The 24,557-nt window shown below is 38.8% G+C and overlaps 1 protein-coding gene across 1 annotated transcript in view; it reads left to right on the top strand.

The window, feature by feature from the left end:
- Positions 1-24,557, top strand: part of ush2a (Usher syndrome 2A (autosomal recessive, mild)) — a 230,540-nt gene that overhangs the window by 49,986 nt on the left and 155,997 nt on the right. The window contains 13 exon segments of the mRNA XM_042488321.1: positions 55-262; positions 3,833-4,116; positions 5,346-5,568; positions 6,052-6,189; positions 8,157-8,337; positions 11,820-11,983; positions 12,153-12,311; positions 12,418-12,646; positions 14,106-14,226; positions 14,445-14,592; positions 16,011-16,292; positions 18,189-18,364; positions 18,955-19,102. Coding sequence (XP_042344255.1) covers positions 55-262; positions 3,833-4,116; positions 5,346-5,568; positions 6,052-6,189; positions 8,157-8,337; positions 11,820-11,983; positions 12,153-12,311; positions 12,418-12,646; positions 14,106-14,226; positions 14,445-14,592; positions 16,011-16,292; positions 18,189-18,364; positions 18,955-19,102 — 2,461 coding nt within the window.

Genomic DNA, 24,557 nt, shown 5'->3' with positions numbered 1-24,557 from the left:
ACTTGTCTTCTTCTCTTCTTTGTCCCTCTCTTCATCTCTGTTTCTTACCTCTAGGTAGGAGGTCAGTGTCAGTGCAAGGCTGCAGTAACAGGTCGCCGTTGTCACGAGTGTTTGCCTGGTTGGTATGGTCTAAAAGCCTCAAATCCAAATGGCTGCACCCGTTGTAACTGCAGTGACATTGGCATCATCAGTACCTCAACAGAAGGAGTTCCCAGTTGCAACCACGACACCGGACTATGCCAGTGTAAACCCCATGTCACAGGTAAATAAACAAACATTGAAATAACTAAAAAAAAGTTTTTAAAATTGGAATTTCTGCGATTCTTGTTTTTATATTTTATTTTGATGACACATTTGATGGTAGGTTGCCAGTGAATTTGCAGTGCATTTCTTAGAAACAATCATTTGTGTCAGAGCTGCTTCTTTTCAACTGATGGTGTGAAAGTTTTTGAGGACAATAAGACACATGTGGAAGATCATGTCATTAGTGGAGCAGGCAGCCGCAATCCTGTACAAACAATGTGCACAATTAAATAACGATTTTGTAAAGTTGGGGCTTCTGGATTAACAGAGCCAGTCTATCATATCCCACCTCTCTGCCAATCAGGTGAATGCACGGTGCATGCATGGTCGGTGTGCCTGCCGGTGGTTGGTGGAACAGAGAGGGGTCGAACCCACTAAATAATCATTTTTGGGGATTTGGTTAAGTTAACAAAAACATAAGAGTGATTGAAGGGCAATATAGGCAGTCTCTCAGACTTTGGTATGTTACCACAGCAGCACACCTCTCAACTCAAAAATGTCTGCTCCCTAGACTAGTTTCTCTTACAGAATGTCCCAAAGTACTTTGTTGATAACTTCTGCTTTTTCATTAGAACAGTTTCTCTTTTTAATTGTCCAGTAATGGCATCTTAATTAATACATAGGCACAGCTGCTCATTGCGGTGCACACATAAGCAAAATTGGATATACTGGGTGTACATACACGCACACGCACACAAGCACACACACACACGAGCACACACACACACACACACACACACACACACACACACACACACACACACACACACACATCCATATCCCAAAGTGTTTTGCCAGCCAAAATAAACAGGCTTTTCTGCTGGGGGTGCTTCCAGCCGTTGTGCTTCTCTTTGTGATAAATGGTTTCACTCTCTCCCCTGTGTGTCTTTGAAGAGCAGGCTCGTATGAAATGCAAAACCGGCCAACGCTCCTCAACTCAACGCATCATGGTTATTGCTAAGCCTCGCTATCAAGGGCCCACGGTTGTGAGTGCGAGAATGTGTATGTGAAGTTATAAATGTGTGTAAGAGTGTCTATTTATGTTTATGTATATGCAAGAGGGAGAGTGTCTGGTTGTGACCGTGTGTTCATGTACTTTTGTCTTTGCTTAAATGTATGTATTGTATGATTGGAGTAGTGGGTTTCCTGCGTGTGTGTATAAATACTGTGTGCGTGAGTGTGCGTGTGTGTGTATGCTATCAAGGACTAAGCTGGTATTTAATTCTCTAATTCAATGCCAAGTTGATTAAAACAAACGGCTGCAGCCCCTTGTATTTTTCACACTCCATCTTACAAGACCCACTTTCGTTTTTTTTTTCCTGTCCTTGTTTGTTTGGTTGCTCCCACAGGTATTTTTCAGAAATGAGATTTGATTATGGCAATTTATTACCGCCAAGCTGATACTTTGAGTAGAGCAATGGCAGGCATGCTTCAGAGGGACAGAATTGAAATGTGTGCACGCAGACACAGATACACACACGCAGACGCACACACACACATTTATAACAAGGTGCCAGAGTGCAGTGTGTACATAATAGTGTTTGAAATGGTGATGCATGAGCCTGTTAACCAGCTGGCTACTGATAAAAGGGCTGGGCCATGTCCCGAAAAAACACACTCATATGCACGCGTGCACACATGCACACCCTGACACAAATTTAGCTCCTTTCTGTCCTGATCTAACATCTTCTCACAAATTCTGTTCTCTAATGTTCTCACCTTTCTTTCCTTTTTATTGTCTCTGGCTTTTTTCTTTTGTCTTCTCTTTTTATTTCTCTAATCTTCTAAATTGTTTCTGTTACTGCGTTTGAATGTCACAAGACAGGCTGGAAAAAAAGACTGCAAATGCCAGCTTGTTCAGCTGAATGTCTGAAATATAAATAGAAACATAATTACTTCTTTGATGAGTTTGGGATTCTATATAAACTTTACTTTTGGGAGAAAATCAGAGTACAATATATCATAGCATTGGTAGGGTTGCAAGCATCATCCTGTCAGCATGCATATTTACCACCAGACGTGCACGTACACCTCAACACGCGCACATGCAGACATATCTTAACAAGACTATTATGAAATATGATCTATGGAGAGAAACACATTCATATCTATAAGGTCATTAAAGTGGGCAGACCAGGGGAAATGCCAAGTGGTCGCCGCACACTGAGTAGGACACACACTTACACAGACACGCACACAATTGGTCACATGCACTAACACAGATGCACAGATATGCTCTTATGGATGTATGTGCACACAGACACATTTTAACCCACCCACATACGAACACACGCTCCCTCATAAACGGCTGTGGTGACTGCGTTGCCCCCAGGCATCCATTTAGGGACAGATTGCCTGTCATGGAATACGTATGGCATATTCAAATAAGCCCTGCTCGCTCAAGCTGCACATCATAGTTTAACTAGCCTTATAGCCTGGCACTGCTGCTGTAGCCATAAAACCTCCAACAGTATGATCAGTTTTAGTGTTTCTTATTGTACAACAATTATAAACAGAGTAAAAATAATTTAAGAATTATTTTGCTTCATTTTCCTAATAAATAAAATGTCGACAGGCCTAAATTTAAAATAAATAATTGAATGCATAAGTAGCAGTAACTGAAGTGAAACTGGTAATCGGTTCATTTAACATGCTCTTCTGCATAACTCCTTCTAGCACTGAAAATATTGAGAGATGTTAAATATTTAAAGTATGAAAGGCCTTAAATATTTACTGCTAACTTGTTAATAGTAAGCTGCATTTTTGCACTTTGAAATGACTTTGATTTTACGTATTTTATAAAACTACTTTATATATTATTGTAAGTGTGCTTTATTGCATTTTGTTATAACTGTACTTTTATTTATTTATCTATTTATTTAATTTTTATTTTTAATCTCATTATTACCTGCCACTTTTGCAATATTGTCATTGTTATATTTATGCCTTTAAAGCACATTGAATTGTACTGCCAACCTGGCAACAAGCAGAGATAAATTGTTCTTTAAGTACTGCAAAGCCAACAGAACTCACCTTGTCTTGTTTTTAAAGCAAAGGTGATTCAGTGTTATTTTTATGTTCCTCTATCCATCTCTCCATCTCCTCCTTTTCTTTCCTTTCATCCTTTTCTTGTAGTTCCTTAATTTATTTATTTTCTCGCTCAGCGAAATTAAGTGTTTGGCCTTAGGTGAGTGATCCATCATATGTAGAGGGCCTGGCCCTAATGATGGCAGTTTTATACACTCACCCACCATTTCTCTCGCCCCCTCTTTCACACACACACACACACACACACACACACACACACACACACACACACACACACACACACACACACACATACACACACACACACCTGCAAACAGATAAAGACTAAACGCTAGTTGGTGAACAAGCAAGCATCAGTTCCCTCTTTTTATTTGCTTTTCCTTTTTGGTTCTCTCAGTAGGTGCCACTTCATCTTCTCCTCGATATTTCTGTAACAGTCTTTTCTTCCTCTCCCTCTTTCTCTGTCTTGCTTTCTCTCTAGGTCTTTCTTGTGACCGCTGTGAGTTTGGTTATTGGAACCTGTCCCACCCAGACGGCTGCATCCCATGTGACTGTGACCCCCTGGGTTCCCTCAGCCTGTTTTGTGAGCCTGAGGGGGGGCAGTGTGAGTGTAAGCCCGGGGTGGGGGGGCAGCGCTGTGACTCTTGCGGCAGGGGTTCGTATGGTTTAAGACTGGAGGGATCCTGTGCCCCCTGTGACTGCTCACAAGAGGGCACAGTACCTGGAACCGAATGTGACCCTCACACAGGACAGTGTGTGTGTAAGGCAAGTTCACAAGTATACATTTTTTATGAGATTTGTATTATTACTTGCTATGATACCAACCATAAGTGAGTTTGCCATAATGATTGTGTTTAACAATCAGCAAACCATCTCATTTTGGAAATTGCAAACAACTTCTCCCCTTTAGTTTGCAGTGCTACTGGTGGCCACTGGCCAGTGACTAGCAGTTACATTTTGACAAAATTCATGATGAGAATAAGAGTGTGCATGGCTGAAGGTCTTTATTTAACCTTTATATAACAGGAACTAAAAGACCTGTTGAGATGAAAACTAAACACATAACAATCAATAATGAAAACAGAAAACAACTTAAAGAAATATATGATACCAAAAACATTATTCTATCATTCAAAACATTCACAGGCAAATGAGCCTGCTTTCAAGTCACTTAGAAACACTTTGAATGTGTCCAGTGACACCAGCTCCTGAAGATTTAGGTAAGTTTGCAACTGATACCAAACTGAGGCAGCAGCATACATAAAGCCATTTTTTTCCAGTTCTGTACAAAGGAACGGTTAGCAAGAATAAATCAGGAGGCAAAGACAATAACTTACCATTCATTCTTGTAGGATGTTGATTGATAGGTAAAAGGAAAGAAGACCAAGAATAGCCTTATAAATAAAGAAGTACTAATAGTTAAGTCCACAGGTGGACAAGGCAGACCATCCAACCAGAGTATACAGAGAGCAATAATGACTTACAGCTTTGAGATCTGTAATAAATCTACAAAAAAGTGGTACATACACAGTAGGTGAAGTGGTCAGATAAAGCTTTTAGAGTTTACATAAATACCTCCAGAAAACAATCGTAAACTAAAAAAAATCACAGAATATGGCTTATCCAGGTCTAAAAATAATATATTCACTTCCCAAAAGGCACCAGAAGACCCTCTGTGGACATCTCCTGTTGTGGAAATTTTTGTCACCCATCTCTTTTTAATTCAGTCTTTCTCACCTGAATTTTCTACCATAATGTTGATCCACACAGCTGCCTGACTTTTTAAATATATGACTAACTCCAAGTTGCCATGTGATGAGATAAAAAACATGACTGCAACTTTTTGAAGAGACCAACTGGTTCAACACCTTATTCGCAATTCAGGCTACCTCTGTGATTTCTTTTATGTGGCTTTTTATGTGTTTTTTTTTATATTTGTATGACACTCCAGCTATTTTTTACACTTTGCTCTTACTGTCCTTTCTTTTTTTTAGGAACATGTGGAAGGCCGTCGCTGTGACTCCTGTCGTCATGGTTACCACACCCTGGAGCAGCGGAACTCCCTTGGCTGTCTACCGTGTGTGTGTGACATCCATGGCACTGTGCCAGAGGGTGTATGTGATATGTGGACCGGACAATGCCCCTGCCGAGAGGGGGTGGAGGGAGCACGGTGTACCAACTGTGCCCACAATTACTACAACAGAAGTGTACAACTCCGTAAGTTAACACAGAGCTGAAGCCAAAGTTACATCCAAGTTTAGCTCCAGTCTTTTAGTTTAGGCCTTTGTAAACACGATGAAAAAGTTGATCAGAAACTTTAACAAATGACACACTTTAAATAGTTTGACAAGCAGAGTCAAATGAGATTACAGCATAGTTACTGCAACTGAAAAAAAAGGATGTTATTCAACTTATGTATTGACTGTATGTATGGAATTTCAGACAGCGTCCTGAAATTCATTTTGCTGTCTGGGGATGCAAAATGAATTGAAAGGTAAACTGACAATAGGGTTCTTTCAAATTGTATCATGTCATATCATATCAAATCGAATTTTACTCCCTTTACCTCAGGACTTTTGTCTGGGGAGGTATATTCTCTTCTGTGTGGTAAAGCTTTTGTGTTTTTGCATAAGTACAGACCGTTCGAGAGAAAAAGTCCAAATCTGTTCTGCTTCCTGAAGTTGTGTTGTGTCTTATCAGAGGGGTCGACCCAGGGCTGTGTACCATGTATCTGTGACCTCAGAGGGACAGTGACGGGGTCAGCATGTGACAGCACCACAGGGCAGTGTGTATGTGTCCCTACACGCTATGGAAAGGATTGCAGTAGCTGCCGACCTGGTGAGTGTTTTTTTAAATATGTAATAGATAAATACAGTATAGATCAACATGAAGTTTAAGAAGTGACTGAATAAAAAAAAACAAGTGGAAAGGTTTCTGCCCAAAGGTCAGATTACCCAAAAAATGAAAGAGATTCTCGGAAAATGTTTAAGAACAATGGTTGGTACTCCAAACTTTTAGTGTTTGGTCCTTTGTGTATGTTTGTGTGTGTGTTTGTGTTGGCATGTGTCCTCTGCCAGATCTCCACTCAGTGATTGTCCTGCTTGTGCCAGGTCTCAACAGCACCACAGAGGGGAAAGATTGCTTATTCTCGCTCACCTCATTTTGTTTTTTGTTTGTGCATTGCTTCATTATATTTTGTGTGTGTGAGTGTGTGTACGTGCGTGCATGTGGTCAGTTTTAGACAAGAGGTAACAGATGCTGTATTGTGTCAGTTATGGAGGAAGACCAACTGCATCGTCAGGTTTATTGTAACACAAGTTGTGAATGGATGTATAGATGGAAGGATGTTAAAAAAATAACAGAGGACACAAGATTATAATTATCTCACAAAGAATCAAAATATCAAATAAAGGCAATATTTAGTGCTGTTATCAGGTTACATAGATAAATTACTTAGCCAACATTTTTTATCCAATTATTTAATACATTTGCTGAGCTTCATCCTCCTACAAATTGCTCCTCCTAGTCTCCTAAACTGCTAGTTCATGGCTTGGTGTACATGCCATTGCAAATTCCCTGTCAAAGTTACTAAATAGAGTATCTAATTATTTATATAATTATGAGTCGCTGTTGGCGTTGGGAAAAATAAACTGAATTGATTTATACTTTAGAACCCAGAGTGTTTAATGTAGCTTCACGCACACTTATTGGCTTTGTGTTCAATTTTATTACAAATAAATGCAAGCAACTCCCCTTAATGCTTATTAGGAGTCTCAGGATGTCTCAGGATTTGTCTCAGGATTGTATCAGGCAGCATCCAAAATCAGCCTCTCATTCACCTTTTGCAATATGAGGAATTTTATATAGAACACTTAAAACACTATATAATTAGATATTGTCAAAAAAGAGAACACACCAGACACTCCTTAAAATATTCAACATGTTTGATGACTTGTTCATAGTACATATACATATGAGGTTCTTTCAACCCATTGCTACTTGCCAACTGAATAAAAAATGTATTAAAAAATCCATTATGTGCCACATTAAGAGTGATCAGTGAATACTTTTAATGAAGCCACATACAAAGTTAAATGTAAGAATTTTGCAGACCACAACCTGGACATTAGAAAAAACAGATGTTTTGAGTTGTGATTTCAGGAGTCACCAAATGAAAATAAATGCTACATCAAAGCAAGGACAAAGAGAAAAAGAGAAGAAACTTAGAATAAAAAATACACTTTTAGATTTGTTTATTTATTTGTCATATGCAAGTTAACATGCAGTCAGCAATGCAATGAAATGTTTATGGACGTAATACACTTATGATAGGGCTGGGCGATACAAAGGTAATCAAATATCACAATATTTTTGACCAAATACCTTGATGTTGATATTGCTGTGATATTTTGGGGTTGACTATTGGTGCTTTCACAAAATATTCACACAATGAGATTTGTGTTAAATAATCCTCAGAAGTCAATGTAATGGCCCAATCAAATCCTACAACAGCAAATACTTACTGGTAAGCTCAGAAAACTATATCACTTCACTGCAATGTAGCCTTAAAAACCAGGAAAAGAAAACTTTAAGTTAACTTAAACTTTATATTAATCTTATTTAATTTAACATTAAGTTAGATGAACTAAAAATTTAAATATGAAATCCAAAACCTAGGACTGTAGTCTCACATTACAACATCAATATTATATTGCCCAGCCCTTACTTGTAGGCAGATTGATAAAGTGACAGACAAGCAATCAGATAAATGATGTTTTTTAAATGTTATTTCTGTCTCTGTCCAGGCTTCTACCTCTCCCCAAATCAAAGTATGTGTGCGGAGTGTGACTGCCATCCAATGGGAGCATCGCAGCGTGGATGTGAGAGCCAGACTGGACAGTGTGTGTGTGCTCATCCCTCAGTGGGAGGGCGACGCTGTGACGAGTGTCGTGAGATGTTCTTTGGATTCAACCCTGGCCTGGGCAGGTAACTCACAGAAAGTCAATTACACACACGTACACCCAGATGAACACCATATCTGCAGGTCATACAGCCTGTAAAGCTTTTATCCATTAATTGCACCACATGCGCATGCACAAACACACAAATACGCATGCAGCTCCACCAACAAGCACACACACCAGCAGGTGCAGTCTCTGTAAGGACAGTTTACAGATTAGTTGGCAGACATATGACTTACATGAGTTAAGAGCTGCTTTGACCTTTACCACTCATGTCTCTACCTGCAGGCTATCTCACACACACACAGCGCCACACACACAACTTAAAACATGCATACACAAATGTAACTGTGCACATTACATCCTGTGCAGCACTGGTACGCACACACATAAGTTCCACACAACAGGGTGTCATAGCAGATAGATGATCCACAAACTGTTTGACTAGTGGTCCACTGTGTGTGTGTGTGTGTGTGTGTGTGTGTGTGTGTGTGTGTGTGTGTTAGCTGACCTTGCCTGATAGCTATATTCCCCTGTGTTCAGGCTGTGGCTGAGATCTCCTCACAGCAGAGAGAGATGGAGCGATGGAAGGAGGGAGAAAAAAACAACAAAGTGATAAAGAGTTTACAAAGAGATCAAGGAAGACGGCATTGGGAAAGAAAGGGTAGAATAATTTGAATATGAGTGAAAAGAAGATGGATGGGGAAGAAAGTAACAGTGGTAAAGAAATATTGCAAGATCGGAAAAGGCACAAATCTTGTAAAAGCACGCATTACCTGAACTTATGCCAGACCTATAATTTTTACCAACGTGATAAGTCTGTACGTTTCTCTAGCCTCTTTTACACAGCCTGTCCAAGGCAAGAATTTCACACCGTTATTGCACCTCATCACTGTTCAGAAACAGTACAATTATAGAATGGAGGGACAGTCATCTCACCCTGAATCCGGCAGCGTAGCGACCCAGTGCTGGGAGATTTAAAAAGCAGCTAGCAGCAGTTAGCTGGGAATTCAAAGAAAAAGAGCAGCAGCCAAAAATGTCAGCAAATTGTGGAAACAACGAGGGAACTCCATACTCTCAGACCAGAAGACAAGATCAACTGCAATTAAACAGGGATGGTAAATGATTGTTTCTATCATGTTTTTGTTAGGAAAGTGCCGCTGACCTGATTGTTATATGTCACACTAGTGGCAGATGTTGTCATGTTACACATCATGCCTCTTTATCAGTTGTGATGCCAGCATACTGTCTAAAATCACACACTGGAGCAGCGTGATACGGCCGTTGTTTGGTTCAGTGTAAAAGTGTAAAGGCGGCATTAAGAAGGGACTTCGTTGCTGCCTTATTGTGCAGTCTCTGGGTAAATACAGCTCCTGTCTCTTTCTCCCGCTCTGTCCTTGTCTGTCTTCTGTAATTCAGTTTTCCCTGTCTTATTTTCTTTCCTTGTGCTGGAAAAATGAAAAATTAAGTCTTGGGTTATTACTGCTGAATGCTTTTCTTGTGCCTAGAGTCACTCCATAATAAGGATTTCTTCATCTAAATATCATCAAGTAATTTATCCTCCCCCTTTCGATCAATAGGCTTTGCACAAATGAATTAACACACACACACACACACACACACACACACACACACACACACATTGATGTATGAGTGGTTGGCTGATGTTGTAGTCCTGTGTCTCTACGTGTCTCCATGGGGAAGCGGGTCAGAGAAGTGCTGACCGCTGTTAACTTCATCACAGGGAAATATGACGGTAATTCTGTCTGGAGGGATTAGATATTGGCACATACACACATTCACTTACACACATAATTTTATTACAAGGGATTACATATGTATGTATAATACTCTAAAACCTACAGTAACATTTGATTTGTGTTACTGGGATCTAAACATCTTTGAAAGTCTTATCTAAAATTATTACATGACACATGATCATTCTTATGTTAACTATTACACATTTCCCTGCATGTCACTGTTGCTCGTTTGTGTAAGCATGCTATACATCACTTAATACACATAAATGAGTCTGTCTCTCTTTCATAGACATTCTGTGCTTTGAGGCTGATGAAAAATGAGAGAATGGGTGTGATCTTGGTGTTTTCTTTCTCCTTGGAAGTAGAGTGAAGGTCGAGTCACTGTGGAATTTTTTGGTGTATGTGTGTAGTTGTACCTGTGTGTTTTTGCGCGTGTGTGTCTGTGTGTGTGTTTGAGCACCAGTTGACAGGACAAATTTGCGGCTCGTTAAGAGGCTGTGGCTTTTCACACAGCAATAAAGAAAGTGTAGCAGTGTGTGTGAGTGTGAGAGGGAGAGAGACAGAGCGTGTGTAGAGTATGTGTAAGAAAAAACACACATGGTTTGTGTCTGTATGTGTGTCAGTGTCTAATAGGGTTTATACTCTCTATGTCAGTGCAGTGTGTGTATGTGAGGGTGAGCCAAAGATCCTCCAACCAGCACATGTGATTGTGTGTGTGTCTGTGTGCATATGACTGTGTGTAAAGGTGTGAGGTGGCTGGCCGGATGATCACCCGCTGCCCAGCCCCAGTGAGGGTAACACCACACTCGTGACCCAGACACATACACTGTCAGACTCACACACACAGACTCACATACAGATTTTGGCATCTCTGAGGGGTAATGCATTTTCCGTGAAGTTAGTTTTATAGCTCGGGGATGATGGTGGGTGGGATAGACGGTCCTGAGGGTCTCCCTCACAGTGTTAAGGTGAAGACCCAACACCTTTCAGACACACAGACCCAGTCACAAGCTTTCTTTAGACATTGGAGCATTAATGCTAATACATTTCAAAATGCATTTTTTTTTCTATGTATGGCCTATCATTCACATCCAAGCTGTAGTGTTTACTGTATTTGCACTTTTGTGAAAGCACTACAGTGGAAAAAGTGATCGTGCTTATCTGCGTCGAATTGATCACAATAAGCAGATTGTTTGTTGATCTAATTGACACGTTTGTATTTATTACATCAAAGTAATGAAACAGACGGCTTTTCTGTTTAGTGGACTTTATTGACTGTTTCAAAATACAGGAGCCTACTGCTGTCGTGGGGGTCATTATGTGACTGGGCATTATCAATCCACTTGATGGTTGGGTGGCTTCAACCTTTTCCTTTGCACATTAGTTGTCTGTCTCCATGACTGGCAGCCATGACTGTTTCTCGTTGTTTGAGTAGACTACACAACAAATAACAAGTTTCACCGCTGCATCTTGTTGACTCATTTTTGTCACAATTTGTAAGGGGATTACCTTTTTCATTAAGAGAGAATGACTTTGATTTCTGTGATTTACCTTTAAAAAATCACGAGCTATTCAAAAGGTACAAATTCCTGTCAAACCTCTGTCTAAAAAGGTGATGGTAAAGTCTGTGTTTTGATCTTATTTTCAGCCACATAGGTGTAGCCATTAATGAAAAATGTAGACTGTAAAAATGCCTTTGTGATCATTTCTTTCTTTTTTCTTTTTTTTTTTTTCTTTGCTTGACCAGATGCCAGCCATGCGCATGTGACCTGATGGGCAGTGTCAATGGATCATGTCATCCAGACTCAGGGGTGTGTGTGTGTAAGCTGCTGGTAACTGGAGACAAGTGTGATATATGTCAACCTGGAGCGAGTCATTTCAACCCTGAGAACCACTTTGGCTGCAGTAAAGGTCTGTTTTACATGCTGACTTGCTGTTTTTTTTGCCAGTAGTAACACATTTACACAAAGACAATACACTCTAATTATAAGCTGTTCCTGTAATTCTGTGTGATTTAATCTGTTTAGTTTATACCTATCACTGTTTATCTCTAACTTTGTTTTTGTCTCTGTCTTTGTAGCGCCATCTCAGCAACCTGCACCAGTAGGTCTTGCTCTCAGTTATTCTTCCATTCGTCTCTCTTGGCATCCGCCTGACTCCCCAAACTCAAACAGACTCAACTACACAGTCATCAGAGATGGACAGTCAGTGCAGAGCATCCAAAGTCACTATCCTTTCAGTAAGAAAGCAGATTATTCCCCTTTTTTCTCTTTCAAATACATGAAACAAACATTTTTTTTTCAAACTCATTTCCTAACCACTCTCCCTTCTGCCCCCCTTTTCAGGCCCTGAATCATTTGAAGACACTGGTTTATTTCCCTACACCAACTACTCTTACTGGCTTGTAACAGCTAATGTGGCTGGGTCGACAATAAGTGCATCAGCCTCATACCAAACTTTGGGTGCTCCGCCAGAAGCAGAACAGCTCCATTTAAACCTTGTGGGGCGACCTGGTCCAACCACAGCTAGCTTTAACTGGAGCACACCACGAAATGATACAGGCCCAGTGGATAGGTAAGCAAGGAGGGGAAGAATAAGAGCCAGGGCACCCTGGACTGAAGTCAAAATTCAGATTTAGTTGCACTCGAACTTGTTGTCCTTCAAAGTAAGAAATAATTTCCAGTTTCTTTACCAGTACTTTATGTTGTGGTACTGACTGAAGTTGACTTGCCAAAACATTGTAATGATCAACGTAAATCATTCATCTTATAGCACACAGGTACAGCTTGAGGGCACATGTTCTAAAATCAACCAACTAGGATGACTGACCTGTTGAATAGGAACCCCTATTGGTATTATAATTTGTTACAAAACATTCAGAATTGTTAATCCATTCACATAAAATGGTGAGATTGCTGACAGTGAAGTAAAATGGAAAAAAGGGGACTCAGAAAGCTACAGTTTGGTCAAGCCCATGATATGAAAATTAAAGGAAAAAATATAGAGGAGAAACAGCAGAAATAGAGCGCAACCAAGTTAAGGTTTTATGGATACAGGAGGGAAGAGTGGGACAATGTATACATAAAGGATATACAGTATGTACAGTTGTCAGAGAGTTGAACTGGATAAGGGGAAGGAGCAAAAGACAAGATCTTATCCACCTTGAACTTTTTTTTTCTCAAGATTCAATATAAAATGAGAGAAAAAAGAGGATATAGATGAAATTGGGAGTTTTAATCACTGGTATGATAGAGTAGGATACTGAGGGAAATTATAAATAATGGGAAGACATTGAGGATAGACGTATGAGTAGGGATGAAAAGGATCACTCAAGTTTGAAGGTAAAGAGAGAAACATGGACAGTTTAAAACAGGATGGGTAGATAAGCTCTAGTTTTATGAGTTCTTAAGAAGATTTGGGGATATTTTAAAGGTCCACTGTGTATGAATTTGTGGCATCTTGTTCTGAGGTTGCATAATTTAAACTTATACTGTCTGCCATGTGTGTAAGATAACTACAGTGGCTGATGTGAAAATGCAAATGGCCCTATCTAGAGCCAGTGTTCGATTTGTCCGTTGTGGGCTACTGTAGAAACAACATGACAGACTCCAGAGGAAAGGACCCGCTACTTATGCAGATATCATTCTAAGGTAACAAAAATGAAACAATTCTTATTTTTAGGCGATTATAAACTAATGAAACACATCGATGAGTATTACATACCATTTCTGCCAATAGATGCCCCTAATTTCTACACACTGGACATTTAAGCCAAAGTGTAATGTTGATAGGCAGTTAGAGAATGTGGGGAGAAAGAGGGGGATGACCTGCAATAATAATCTGGACATCTGAACTGCTGCCTACTATTGAAACCTGGGACATTTGCACATTGAAGTTCACACGTTTAGCCCCTAGGCCCTTGTGATATCCCAGCACTAGGTTTTAACTGAACATACCTATCAGAGTGATAGAGAGAGAGATGGAAAAATTAAGAAAATAGGAATTTATTATCACATTTTTTTGTCTCCCACAGGTTTGTGCTATCTTCCATGGAGTCCAGTGGAGCAGAGCCTGTCATTCACTACACAGGCTTATCTACAGAAGCTGTGGCAAGCAGTCTAAAGCCCTTCACCCAATACACTGTCATACTGGAGGTAGGTGGGACAAACAGCTTCAGTGTGTTTTAGTGCCTGCATCTCTTTGCAAAATATAGCCTATATGTATTGTATATCCTCGCTCCCAATAAAATAAGATATGTGTCTAAGTGTGCTTTCAGAAGGATTAGCAAGTATGCATGAGCAACAGCCAATGTGCATTTATAGCATGTACAGTCTACAACATGAAAATAATTAAATCCTAACCTTGTCTACAGGCGTGCTCTTCAGGGGGATGCACTTCTACCCCACCCCTGTCTCTACTGACAGCCTCTGCCCCCCCCCAAACCCAACCCCCTACCCGATACACTCCTCCAGGACCTCTTACACTGGACGACTCCTGGGAGCCCCCCAGTCAGCCAAATGGTAGGATCACAAACATACACATGTACACTTTGCAGCTTATGTAGAAATACCAAAAAAACATGTACAAATGCAGCAAACTGTTCACACATTACCACTCTGTGCAATTTAAAATGAGCACATGTACACTGTGTGTTCATTAGAAGCATATAACAATTACATGACATAACAAATATATATGTTATTCATGCCCATGTCAGAATAAATAATACAGAAGGATAGTCATACATTCTCACACACACACACACACACACACACACACACACACACACACACACAACACACACATTTAACTAACATGAAACACTTGCCTAGTAGCATGGCTTTTAGGGTGGTGTCACTGAAGGAGAATAAGAATCAACTAACACCAACACACACACACACACACACATACATACACACACACACACACACACAGAGAAATGCGCACTGAACTGGAACTGCCTTTGGTAAATCCAGAGAGCTTTGTAATGGCTCTAAGGCTCAGTGTCATACAAAGCCCTGTAACCTAGGTTTCTCTCTCTCTTTGTCTTTTTTTTCTCTCTCTCTGTTAATCTTTCTCCCTCCTAGTGTCATAATAAGACTTGTTCCACATGTTTTTCTACATCTCCTTCCCCTATTTTCAATGTCACCAGGTTATTATTGTTATTAAGAATGGTTGATGTAACTCCCAACTGGACTCAACAGACCTGACCTTTTATGATCTGAGTTTGTTTCCTTGACTTGGCCTACCCTGTCATTTTCCCTGAATTAGCTGATGTAGTTTCACCTAGAAACATGGTTCATTCTAGTAATTTAAAACTCAAACACTAAAAGCAGAATGATTGGATAATGCAATGTCCAATTTTTTTTTATTTGTGTTAAATACTACAACAACATTTGGACTCTCATCTATTCCATAGTGGTTTTGTAAGTCTCTTTTTGTATTTTGGAGTTGCCTGCTCTGTCCATAATAATTAACAAGTAGAATAGAGAATGAAAGACGAGGACAACAGTCTGGTTTCCACCAGGAAGCTAAGCAGAACTAGCCAGGATTTTGTCATTATCAGCCTATTTCCTAATACAGGGCCAAAAATTTTAGTTCGATTTTCCTTAAAATATCATAACTGTATTAAAAAAAATTAACAAACTATTGACAGTATATAAGAGTCTTAAGCAGGGCGTCATTTTCTAATACTGATGTTTTGACTCTTTTATCATAAACGGGCTGAATTGGCACTTTGAATTCAATAAAGGTTGAGCTAGAATAAAGAATAGAAACCTTATGGTGTTCCCTTAACAATTCCTATAACTGTACCTGTTGCTTCCCTTGTTTAATTTTTTTAAAATAACAGTTTGATGTTTGCTTTCCTTGTTGTCATCAGTGCTGATGTCTTGTAAACTCACTCCTTTTTTTAAAATCTATTTTTCTTTCTGCACAGGCGTTATCACAAGGTATGAGGTCTTTCTTCGTGGACCGATGGAAACACAGAACCATTCAAGTCCTGCTGTTGAAAGGAGAGTGTTCTCCAGTGCTGGGTGGCATGATCCAAGTGTTTCTCTAGAAGCACAGCCAACCAATAAGAGCACAGTTTCGCCCCCTGAGAGCAGTGCCATTGTAGAGGGTCTGCAGGCATTTTCCACCTATCAAATGAGAGTTGTTAGCATCAATATGGCAGGAAGTGTCACATCGGAATGGACCACAGCACGCACAATGGAGGGAGGTTTGTATCGCTAATGATACTAGTTAAACTTAAATTAGTTAATTGGACTTTATGTTATTCAGTAATGCTGTTAAATCAGTTTACTACTCCAATTTCAGTTCAGGGAGGTAACTTTGTAAGTTAATATTTTTACTAAGTCTTTTTTTGGCTGAATTTTGTTTTTTAAAGCTGGTTTCTCCCATTGCGACAATCTCGGGTTCAAAGGAATATTAGATTTGATTGCCATGTTGCTTAGGATTGATATTTTCAGCCAAAGTCACTTTTGAAAGGCTGCTGTGGTGTTGGTCTTTCCTCAAGCGGAATAATGCAGCTTAAAATGATGACAGAAATCCGAGGTCTGAGTAAGGCAATCAAGTGATGTTTTGGTCAAAATCTGTCCACCAGAGTATTTTGCTGGCAGATGTAATGAAAAAATAACTTTAATTGTATTAAATGAAATTTAAAAAAAAACTCCAAAAACAAACAAAAAACAGGCATTTATCAAAATGAATGTAGAGACAAGAAGGAGGGAGGAAATAAAAACCGTGTGGGGGAGGGGAAACTCATTAAGGTATTTGAATTTCAAATAGATGATATGGCTCATTAGGACTAAACGATTGCCTCCAACATCACTCTAAGCTATGTGTCTGGATAACAAGCATATGATAACACCATTTTAAATGTGAAGTGTGTGTCAGTGTTTGTGCATGTACGTGCACTGTGTTAGAAAGAAGGAATATGACTGTGGTTATGTCTAGTGTGAATCACATTTCACAGCATATTTCACAGCTAGATGCCATCAACAGTAGAATAAAAGAGTCCTTCTCTCTAATCTGTCATGTAATAGTGGCTATCAAAATCATAGAATTATAGAATACTTAAATCCATTAAATCCACATAATATCCACTAAGTCTTGGTTTTTAATATATGTCTTCATGTCTAAATTAGTAATTTGTTTTTAATTAACTCACTGTAAAAGATTCATTTTGAATGTACTAAGTGGCAGTCAAATGAAAACGAAAAATATTAAGACATCGACAAAAGAGTTTAGTAATCTGAACCTTAACATTTCAGAGATTAGAGATTAGTGTCAGGCACACATTTTCTAAGAGAGAATGCATCGTTATTGACTAAAAAAATCTTGTTAGAAGCTGATCTCAATAGATATTTCACTTTCTCAGTCCTTGTGTGTATAAACAGGTTTACCTTGATGCTATTTTAACTGTGTTGATCATGTGGGCGTATTCACAAAAGGCAATTGCACCGCTTTTGCAGCAAGTATGCACAAAGACAAAAAGAAACCATGTAAATCTCAAAGCAACTGCAAACGGTGGAACGTTATCAAGCAAGTAGCGTCTTGGTGCTTCTGTGCTGTTTGCACTTATTTATTTCAAGTTATAGGTTTGAGGCACCCAAGTTCTGACCCAAATACTGTCAAATACTGCCAGGAATGCACTTTGTCAGTCAGGACCTGTAACTTGCAGTCCAAAAATTCTAGTTTTTCTTTTTCTCTCTGCTGTCCTTCTGCCCACTGCGAATTTGGCACATTGGCAACATTAATTGTTGTCTGCGTAACTTGTAAATGAATATGTTATGTTATAGATAAACCAATTTGAAACAGGTAAGAGAAAATGGTGTTTTGCTAGCTCAGTGTTAATTAACTGTATGCAAGGGGCCTGTGCTTCACTTCATCTTCTATCCCTTTTTATGTAATGTATTCTGAAATTTTTGAAAATTTATTACAATATTCATGGATTTGTTAATTATTATTTCGTTCTATGTTCTTCAACAGACTTGTGTCGCAACAAGTGATTCAATTGTCATTTACAAACATGCATAAATGATTTGCTAGGGATTGGTTAATTATTACTTTAAAGAATGGCTATACATAGTGTGTGATGTGTATTTGTCCTCAGTCCCAGAGTTGATGGCTCCTCCAGAAGTGTCGGCAGTGTCATCCACCAGTCTCAAAGTTTCATGGAGCTCTACTGAGGGTCAAGGGATCATTGCCCGAGGACAGGTCACAGAATATCGGGTCAACTTGCTCACTGAACAGACCAACAATCCCTATGCTCCTCCTGTAATCAGTCAGGTAAAATGTACACACATAGCAGTATGCCCATGTGCGTAATGTAATGAGCAGGACAACTGAACAACTTTAAAGCTTTCAACTGAGTAAAAAGGTTATGCCAGTGGATAGAAGTCAAGGAAGTCATTTCTATACTTCTCTCTCTCTCTCTCTCTCTCTCTCTCTCTCTCTCTCTCTCTCTCTCTCTCTCTCTCTCTCTCTCTCTCTTTCTTTGTCTCTCTCTTTTTTTTGTAAATGCTGTTGAACTAGTTTGTCAGTGCAAGCAGTAGTAAAATTTAATGAATTGTGATTTAATATGATATGTCAAGAACTCAACTCAAAACACTGATATCCTACAAGATTATGTTTAATTATGATGGCAGTCTGACGGTCTCAGGAATCACACAATAGATCATGCAGCCATATTGCATGAGTTGTCAGGTCATAGGAACAGCTACCAAACCATCCAGATGTGTGAGTGTGTGGGTGAAGTTAAGTTACTGAGGTCACTGTATATAACTCCTGTTTCTTGCTCGTCTGTCTTCTCCTCTCTTGCTTATTAGATAAAACATTTATCATCAAGTTTTATTTCCCTCTTTGTCTGCCTCTTTCAGGTCTTACATAGGGTGGGACCATCGTCACAGCCTGTTTATATAGCGAAAGGACTGAGGCCATACCACGTGTACAACTTCACTGTTACACTCTGCACAAAGGCAGGTTGCATCTCCAGTCTGCCAAGCACAGGACGGACCCTACCAGCAGGTAAAAACAAAACAAGAATGCACAAACTCACAGTTAATTTTCTAATTAATCGACTTTTGTTTTAGCTGCACTTGTATGCTTTAATATGGTTTGTGCACAGAAAACTTATTTTGAAAAGTAGTTATCAGTTAATAGTAGTGTAGTAAAATCTACAATATATCTCTCTAAAGTATAGTGGAGTAGAGGAACAAAGGGGAATCAAATTAAAATACTCAAGTACAGGAAAAGTAACCTCAGATTTGTACTTAAGTACAGTACTTGAGTAAATGTAGTCTGCACTGGTCAACAGAGGGACACAGAGTAACTGATTATTTACATTTACATTTACATTTACATGTTATTACAGTAATAGGGATCAGTGCACCAAGTATAGTAGTATTTCTTTAGCCCTGAAAAGTAATAGTCCAGTGAATATCATTACTCTGAAACATTATATACATTTGATTAAATTATAGTCATGTATTTTTAAAATGTTCCTTAAATGTAAAACTTATTTTTGCTTGCGCTGGGCAACAATTTTATGGCCTGTGAATGATATGTTTTTCTGTTATCTTGGTAAGAGTGCTCTAGACCACTAGACCACATAAATTTTCTCTTAAGAGCAAAAATAAGAAAACATTGGTTAATTCCAAAACTCAGCTGTTACTTACAAAATAAGAACAAATTGCGGATATGAGAAAAAAAAATAAAAGGAAAATTTGTTCAATCAAAACAGTACTCAGCTTGCGAAAAAATAAGTATGAAAGTAGGAGAATGCTTAGAGTGCCAATATATTGTCCATACAATGTATAGATATACATATAAGCAGTTCAGTTACTGCCTTCATGGAGTATTGAATGATTAAAGTGTGCAGTATCCTCCTCATAACGAGCCTCTGACATATGCACACAAGCATCCAAAAGCACACAGTTAGTCATCGGGCACTTGAGTGGCGACAGCATTGGTCGTGTTAACCAGGGGGGATATTCATGGCGCGCGGCAGTAAAAACAATTTACTGTTAATTACAAGGAGAAAAATGTGGCGTAGCTCACACTTCCTGCTGGCCATGAATCAAACACACACGCAGTAACAGAAACACACATACAGCATGTCTCTCTCTTTTGGATTTATAACCATTATAGAAGAAGAATGAATTAGATGTGTTTAATAACTCAGGCACAAATCTGTGGGACTGAGATGAGCACGAACTGATCAGTGCAGGATAACACACACACACACGCACACACACACACACTTACAGAACTGTTATTCACTGTATCTATCAGTTTCCCTCTGGCAGTCTGTTGCTTTTCACTTTTTCACTGAATCCATCCTTTACTTCTGTCTCTATCTAGCACTTTCACTTAAACACAAAATAGCACATGGCAGCAGAGGAACATGAATCACTCTGCAATATACATATTGCAAACACAAACACACACACACACACCTGACCCTCCAACACACTTTTCCATCTGTTCACTCATGGTCTCTCCTCTTCCTGCTCACTTAATGTCTTTTTCTGTTTTGTTTTTGTTTTGTTTATCCTTTCAGGTGAATAGACAATGGATGCGCTGAGTGGTTGTGGGAAAAAAAACCCTTTCATCTATAAATACTTGCTCAGGGATTTGAGCTTTTGAACGTTCTCTAAACAGCTACATCTGTTGACATAGCGAATATTTTCATTTCATACAATTCTCAAAAAGTCCTTCCTTGTGTTTATTGTGATGAATGATACTTCATATTGTAATCGGTGGACTTTTTAAATGTACTTTTAATGGCTACATCTGTTGACACAGCGGCAATGTTTATTTCAAGTGATTCCAAAGACTTCTCTCGACTGTAATACAGTACAATACAATATGGCTTATTGTACCCAGTTGACTTTTTGAATGTATTTTTAACAGCCACATCTGTTGTCACCATTTTGTTTCATCCAACGCCAAAGATGTCCCTTGTTTCAACTATAAGAAATGATAATGGCATATGCCGTTTGGCAGATTTCTTTTTTAATCTCAAAACTATTTGCATAGCATGTGCTGCTCCACTGGGTGTTGAGCTTCTGTCGTTCGATCGTTTTTTTCTCATTCGGTTTAAAATCATCTTGAGAGTTCACAGGAAATATTTCATTATCATTTTTATAGCACAGCCTAAGATATCAGGCATACCCTGTTAGTGTGTTTAAACAGTTTTGCCTCTGTAACCTATCAACAGAAGGGAACAGATGAGCTGTAATCACTTCATAAAAGAAAGTTCTAAAAAAGCTGTTCACTTCATTTTTTTAAACTATTTCTATGTGCCATGCTAGGATATTTCTAAAATGTTTTTTCTTATTTATGTACTTTTTAAACACCATACAGGTTTTTGCTTGCTCTTGCCCTATTCCGACAGTTATTTAGGTTTTAGGCGAGCATATTAAAAACCATACTTCAGTGATTTACAGTCAGAAAGTCTGAATATCTTAAAATGAATTTCTCTGATCAGAATTGCAAGTTACATATTTAATTTCATTTTAGTTTAGTTTTATATGTCAGTTTCTGTGACATCAGAATCAAAAGTTTTACCCTGCTGAGAGACATCCAAACGGTCGTAGTATAAAAAATAAAAGAAGTTTTGATTTATTTTATTATTTCTGCTAAAGCAATCTACATTTATTATGAGCTAAATATAGTAGATTTTTTTCTCCACAAATTTTAGCCTCTTTTGACCCCAAGTTTTTAGTAAAAATCTGTAGAAAAACTGAAAGCTTCTGCACGTTTTGCCCGAAAGGTTTTTAAACTTAAAATTGTGTTTTACAGACATGGAATGAACATTGTGATATCTCCTGAATGAAACTGTTTGCAGAGGAAATGATCCTCACATCAAGTGGCACTCCTGGTAGGGTGTACTTGAGCGTGCTCCTGATGCACTGATAAATCTACCACACATAAGGCTGGGCCATTAGAGCCAGCTACCATCTGCTGTAAGTGAGCAGAGAGCATCTGCGAAACCACTGGAGTTACACCAAAGCACATGACTGAACATTAGCGTGCACATTGAGACAGACGTAACGACACAAGGAAAGAGCTCGCTGTCCATGTGTGTGGATGCATTCGCAATTGTTTCAATGTGTGTGTCTTTCCACAAAGTTATCGATCAAGACGTAAAGTGAGTGGCTAATCAGGGGCTGATGGTGATGTTTTATGTATCCTACATCCATAAAGGCTTGTTCTACAAGACATACACACAGAGAGACATACACACATACACACTCACACTGTAACACCACTCAACAGAACAGGAACTTTATTGATTTACGCATAATTGGCCTGAGGCCCTTCTTGAGGAGAGAAATATGCATGGCAAGGGATCGTGATGTCAATAAGTGGTGTGCTTGTGTGCGTGGTGTAACTGTACGCTAAGAGCCTGTTAAGACATGTCAGTCGCTGTAAAAACAGAAAACACACACACATGCACAATTGCTCCTGGGAGCTGGCCCATGATTTAGCTGCTTCATTACCATGTCGGCAGCTAAAATTAACCTTTCTGTTGGACTGTTAACCTTGCGTGTGGGTGCACATGTATGTGTTTGAGCACACGCATGATTCGGCAAGTGGCTTTCGTCAAACTGAATGTGTCATAGTGTTAAGTACATTTCAGTGGATTAACAAGCTGATACAATAAATGGATACATGATACGCAAAGAATACAGGACAGCACATTGTAATCCCATCGATCAGTAGACCAGGAACTGTCTCATATGACACAACACACACTAACAAACTAATACCCACACAAGCTAATATACCTTTTGAAGTCTGCCAAAGTTTTTTGTTCTTCTCTAATTTGCAAGTTCAGTGGATAGAAGACTGGTTGCTGTCCAGTAAAAGCAGGGCATAATATTTGTGAGAAAAAAATAATAAATTAATGGAGGAATGCAATTTTTTGTCATTGGTACACAGTTGAGCTGCCCATTTATAACAGTCTTGGGCCTCATGCGTTAACATTTTCAGATATTTATCCTAAATCAGTATTTTTTTAAGTGGTACTTGCTCTTTCAGAGTTTAAACAATTTTAAACAATAGTGTTTGAATTCTTGCTGTCAGAAGTATCAAAAGCATACCTTTACCAAATAAAATTTAAAATACTAGAGGGTTTGTGCGGATCCTTAAAGAGTCTTAAAAGGCATTGAATTTCGTAATCTAAAAGTAAGGCCTTACCTGGTACTAAAATATCGATGTAAATCAGTCTTCAAAAGTCTCAAAAATGCCAAGATGTGGGAAGCAGGATATTTTTTTCTAATGTTGCATAGTAAAATCTCAAAGTAATTGGCAACTTAAAAAAACAACAACAGAAAAGTGCATTCAACTCAAAAAGTCATGTTTTGTTGTTGTTACAATAAATATTGGGCCAAATTGTCCCTAACCCTAATTTTTGTAGGTTCATTTTTTTTCTTAAATTTTGGTTATCGTAAAACTGGTCTTAGATTTCATTCCAGCTAGCATTAGAAAAAAGTCTTAAATCCCACCTGCCTTAAGCTGTAGGGACCCTGTATTATTGCAGTTGTCAGTTCACTATTAATGCAGAACTTAGCCATGATAGGAATAATGAATAAATGGTTTGACATTAACTTTTAACATTAACTTGACATTAACATTTTGCTAAAGAATTGTGTGATTTTAAGGTTCAGTGTTCATTTATTGTCATTCAGAGCATGTGTACACATGAAGAGAACAAAACTAGTCACTCAGGCCCCACAGTGTACAAAAGAGTTACAAAATACTAAATAACTTACTGAATAAATAAATAAAACAAAAAATAACTAAATACCTGAGATTAATGTCTTAAAAACAGGAGCAGACAGTGTTCCTCTGGACAACAATTTTTCATTATGCTGTTGGAGTGTTACGGTGCATTCTGTAATAATACTCATGAATGTCCATTTGTTCTTAATAGACAATTTCAGATATAAGAAAATGAGCAAATGTTTATACTTGCTACTTAATAAATCTGTTCATACAGAGAGTTTTTGCATGAGACCCACTCAGTGTCTCGTTCACTTTGAACTTTTTACTCAAATCACACAGACATGAAAGTCCAGCAGGAAGAACATTTAGTCAAATTTCTACTGTTAAAGCGAAATTATCATCATTAATGTTGACAATATTGACAAATAAGAACCAGAGTAATCTTGAAAAAGAAAAATCCTTCTTGGTGAAGTGAGTTACACACTTTCCTGTTCACTGATGTCCAGCCATCACAGGTGACAATAGCTCTACTAGGGTGAGTGAATCAGGTATAATAACTTCAGTAACACTCAAGTCACACAGTCAGATCTCACCCAGGAACCCTCCAGTTCACTAAGGTCAGTCCAGCTTGATCAAACCTCAAAACCAGCAGAGCGTGGTCCATTTTGCCAGGAAACCTGGCTTGCCCCCTGATACAGTGAGAGGCTTGTGGTGCCTCATGTACAGATACTAAGGGGTTTAGTTGCTC

The sequence above is a fragment of the Plectropomus leopardus genome, chromosome 1 (assembly GCF_008729295.1).
Source record: "Plectropomus leopardus isolate mb chromosome 1, YSFRI_Pleo_2.0, whole genome shotgun sequence".
NCBI lineage: Eukaryota > Metazoa > Chordata > Actinopteri > Perciformes > Serranidae > Plectropomus > Plectropomus leopardus.
This window is presented reverse-complemented; position numbering and strand designations above follow the sequence as displayed.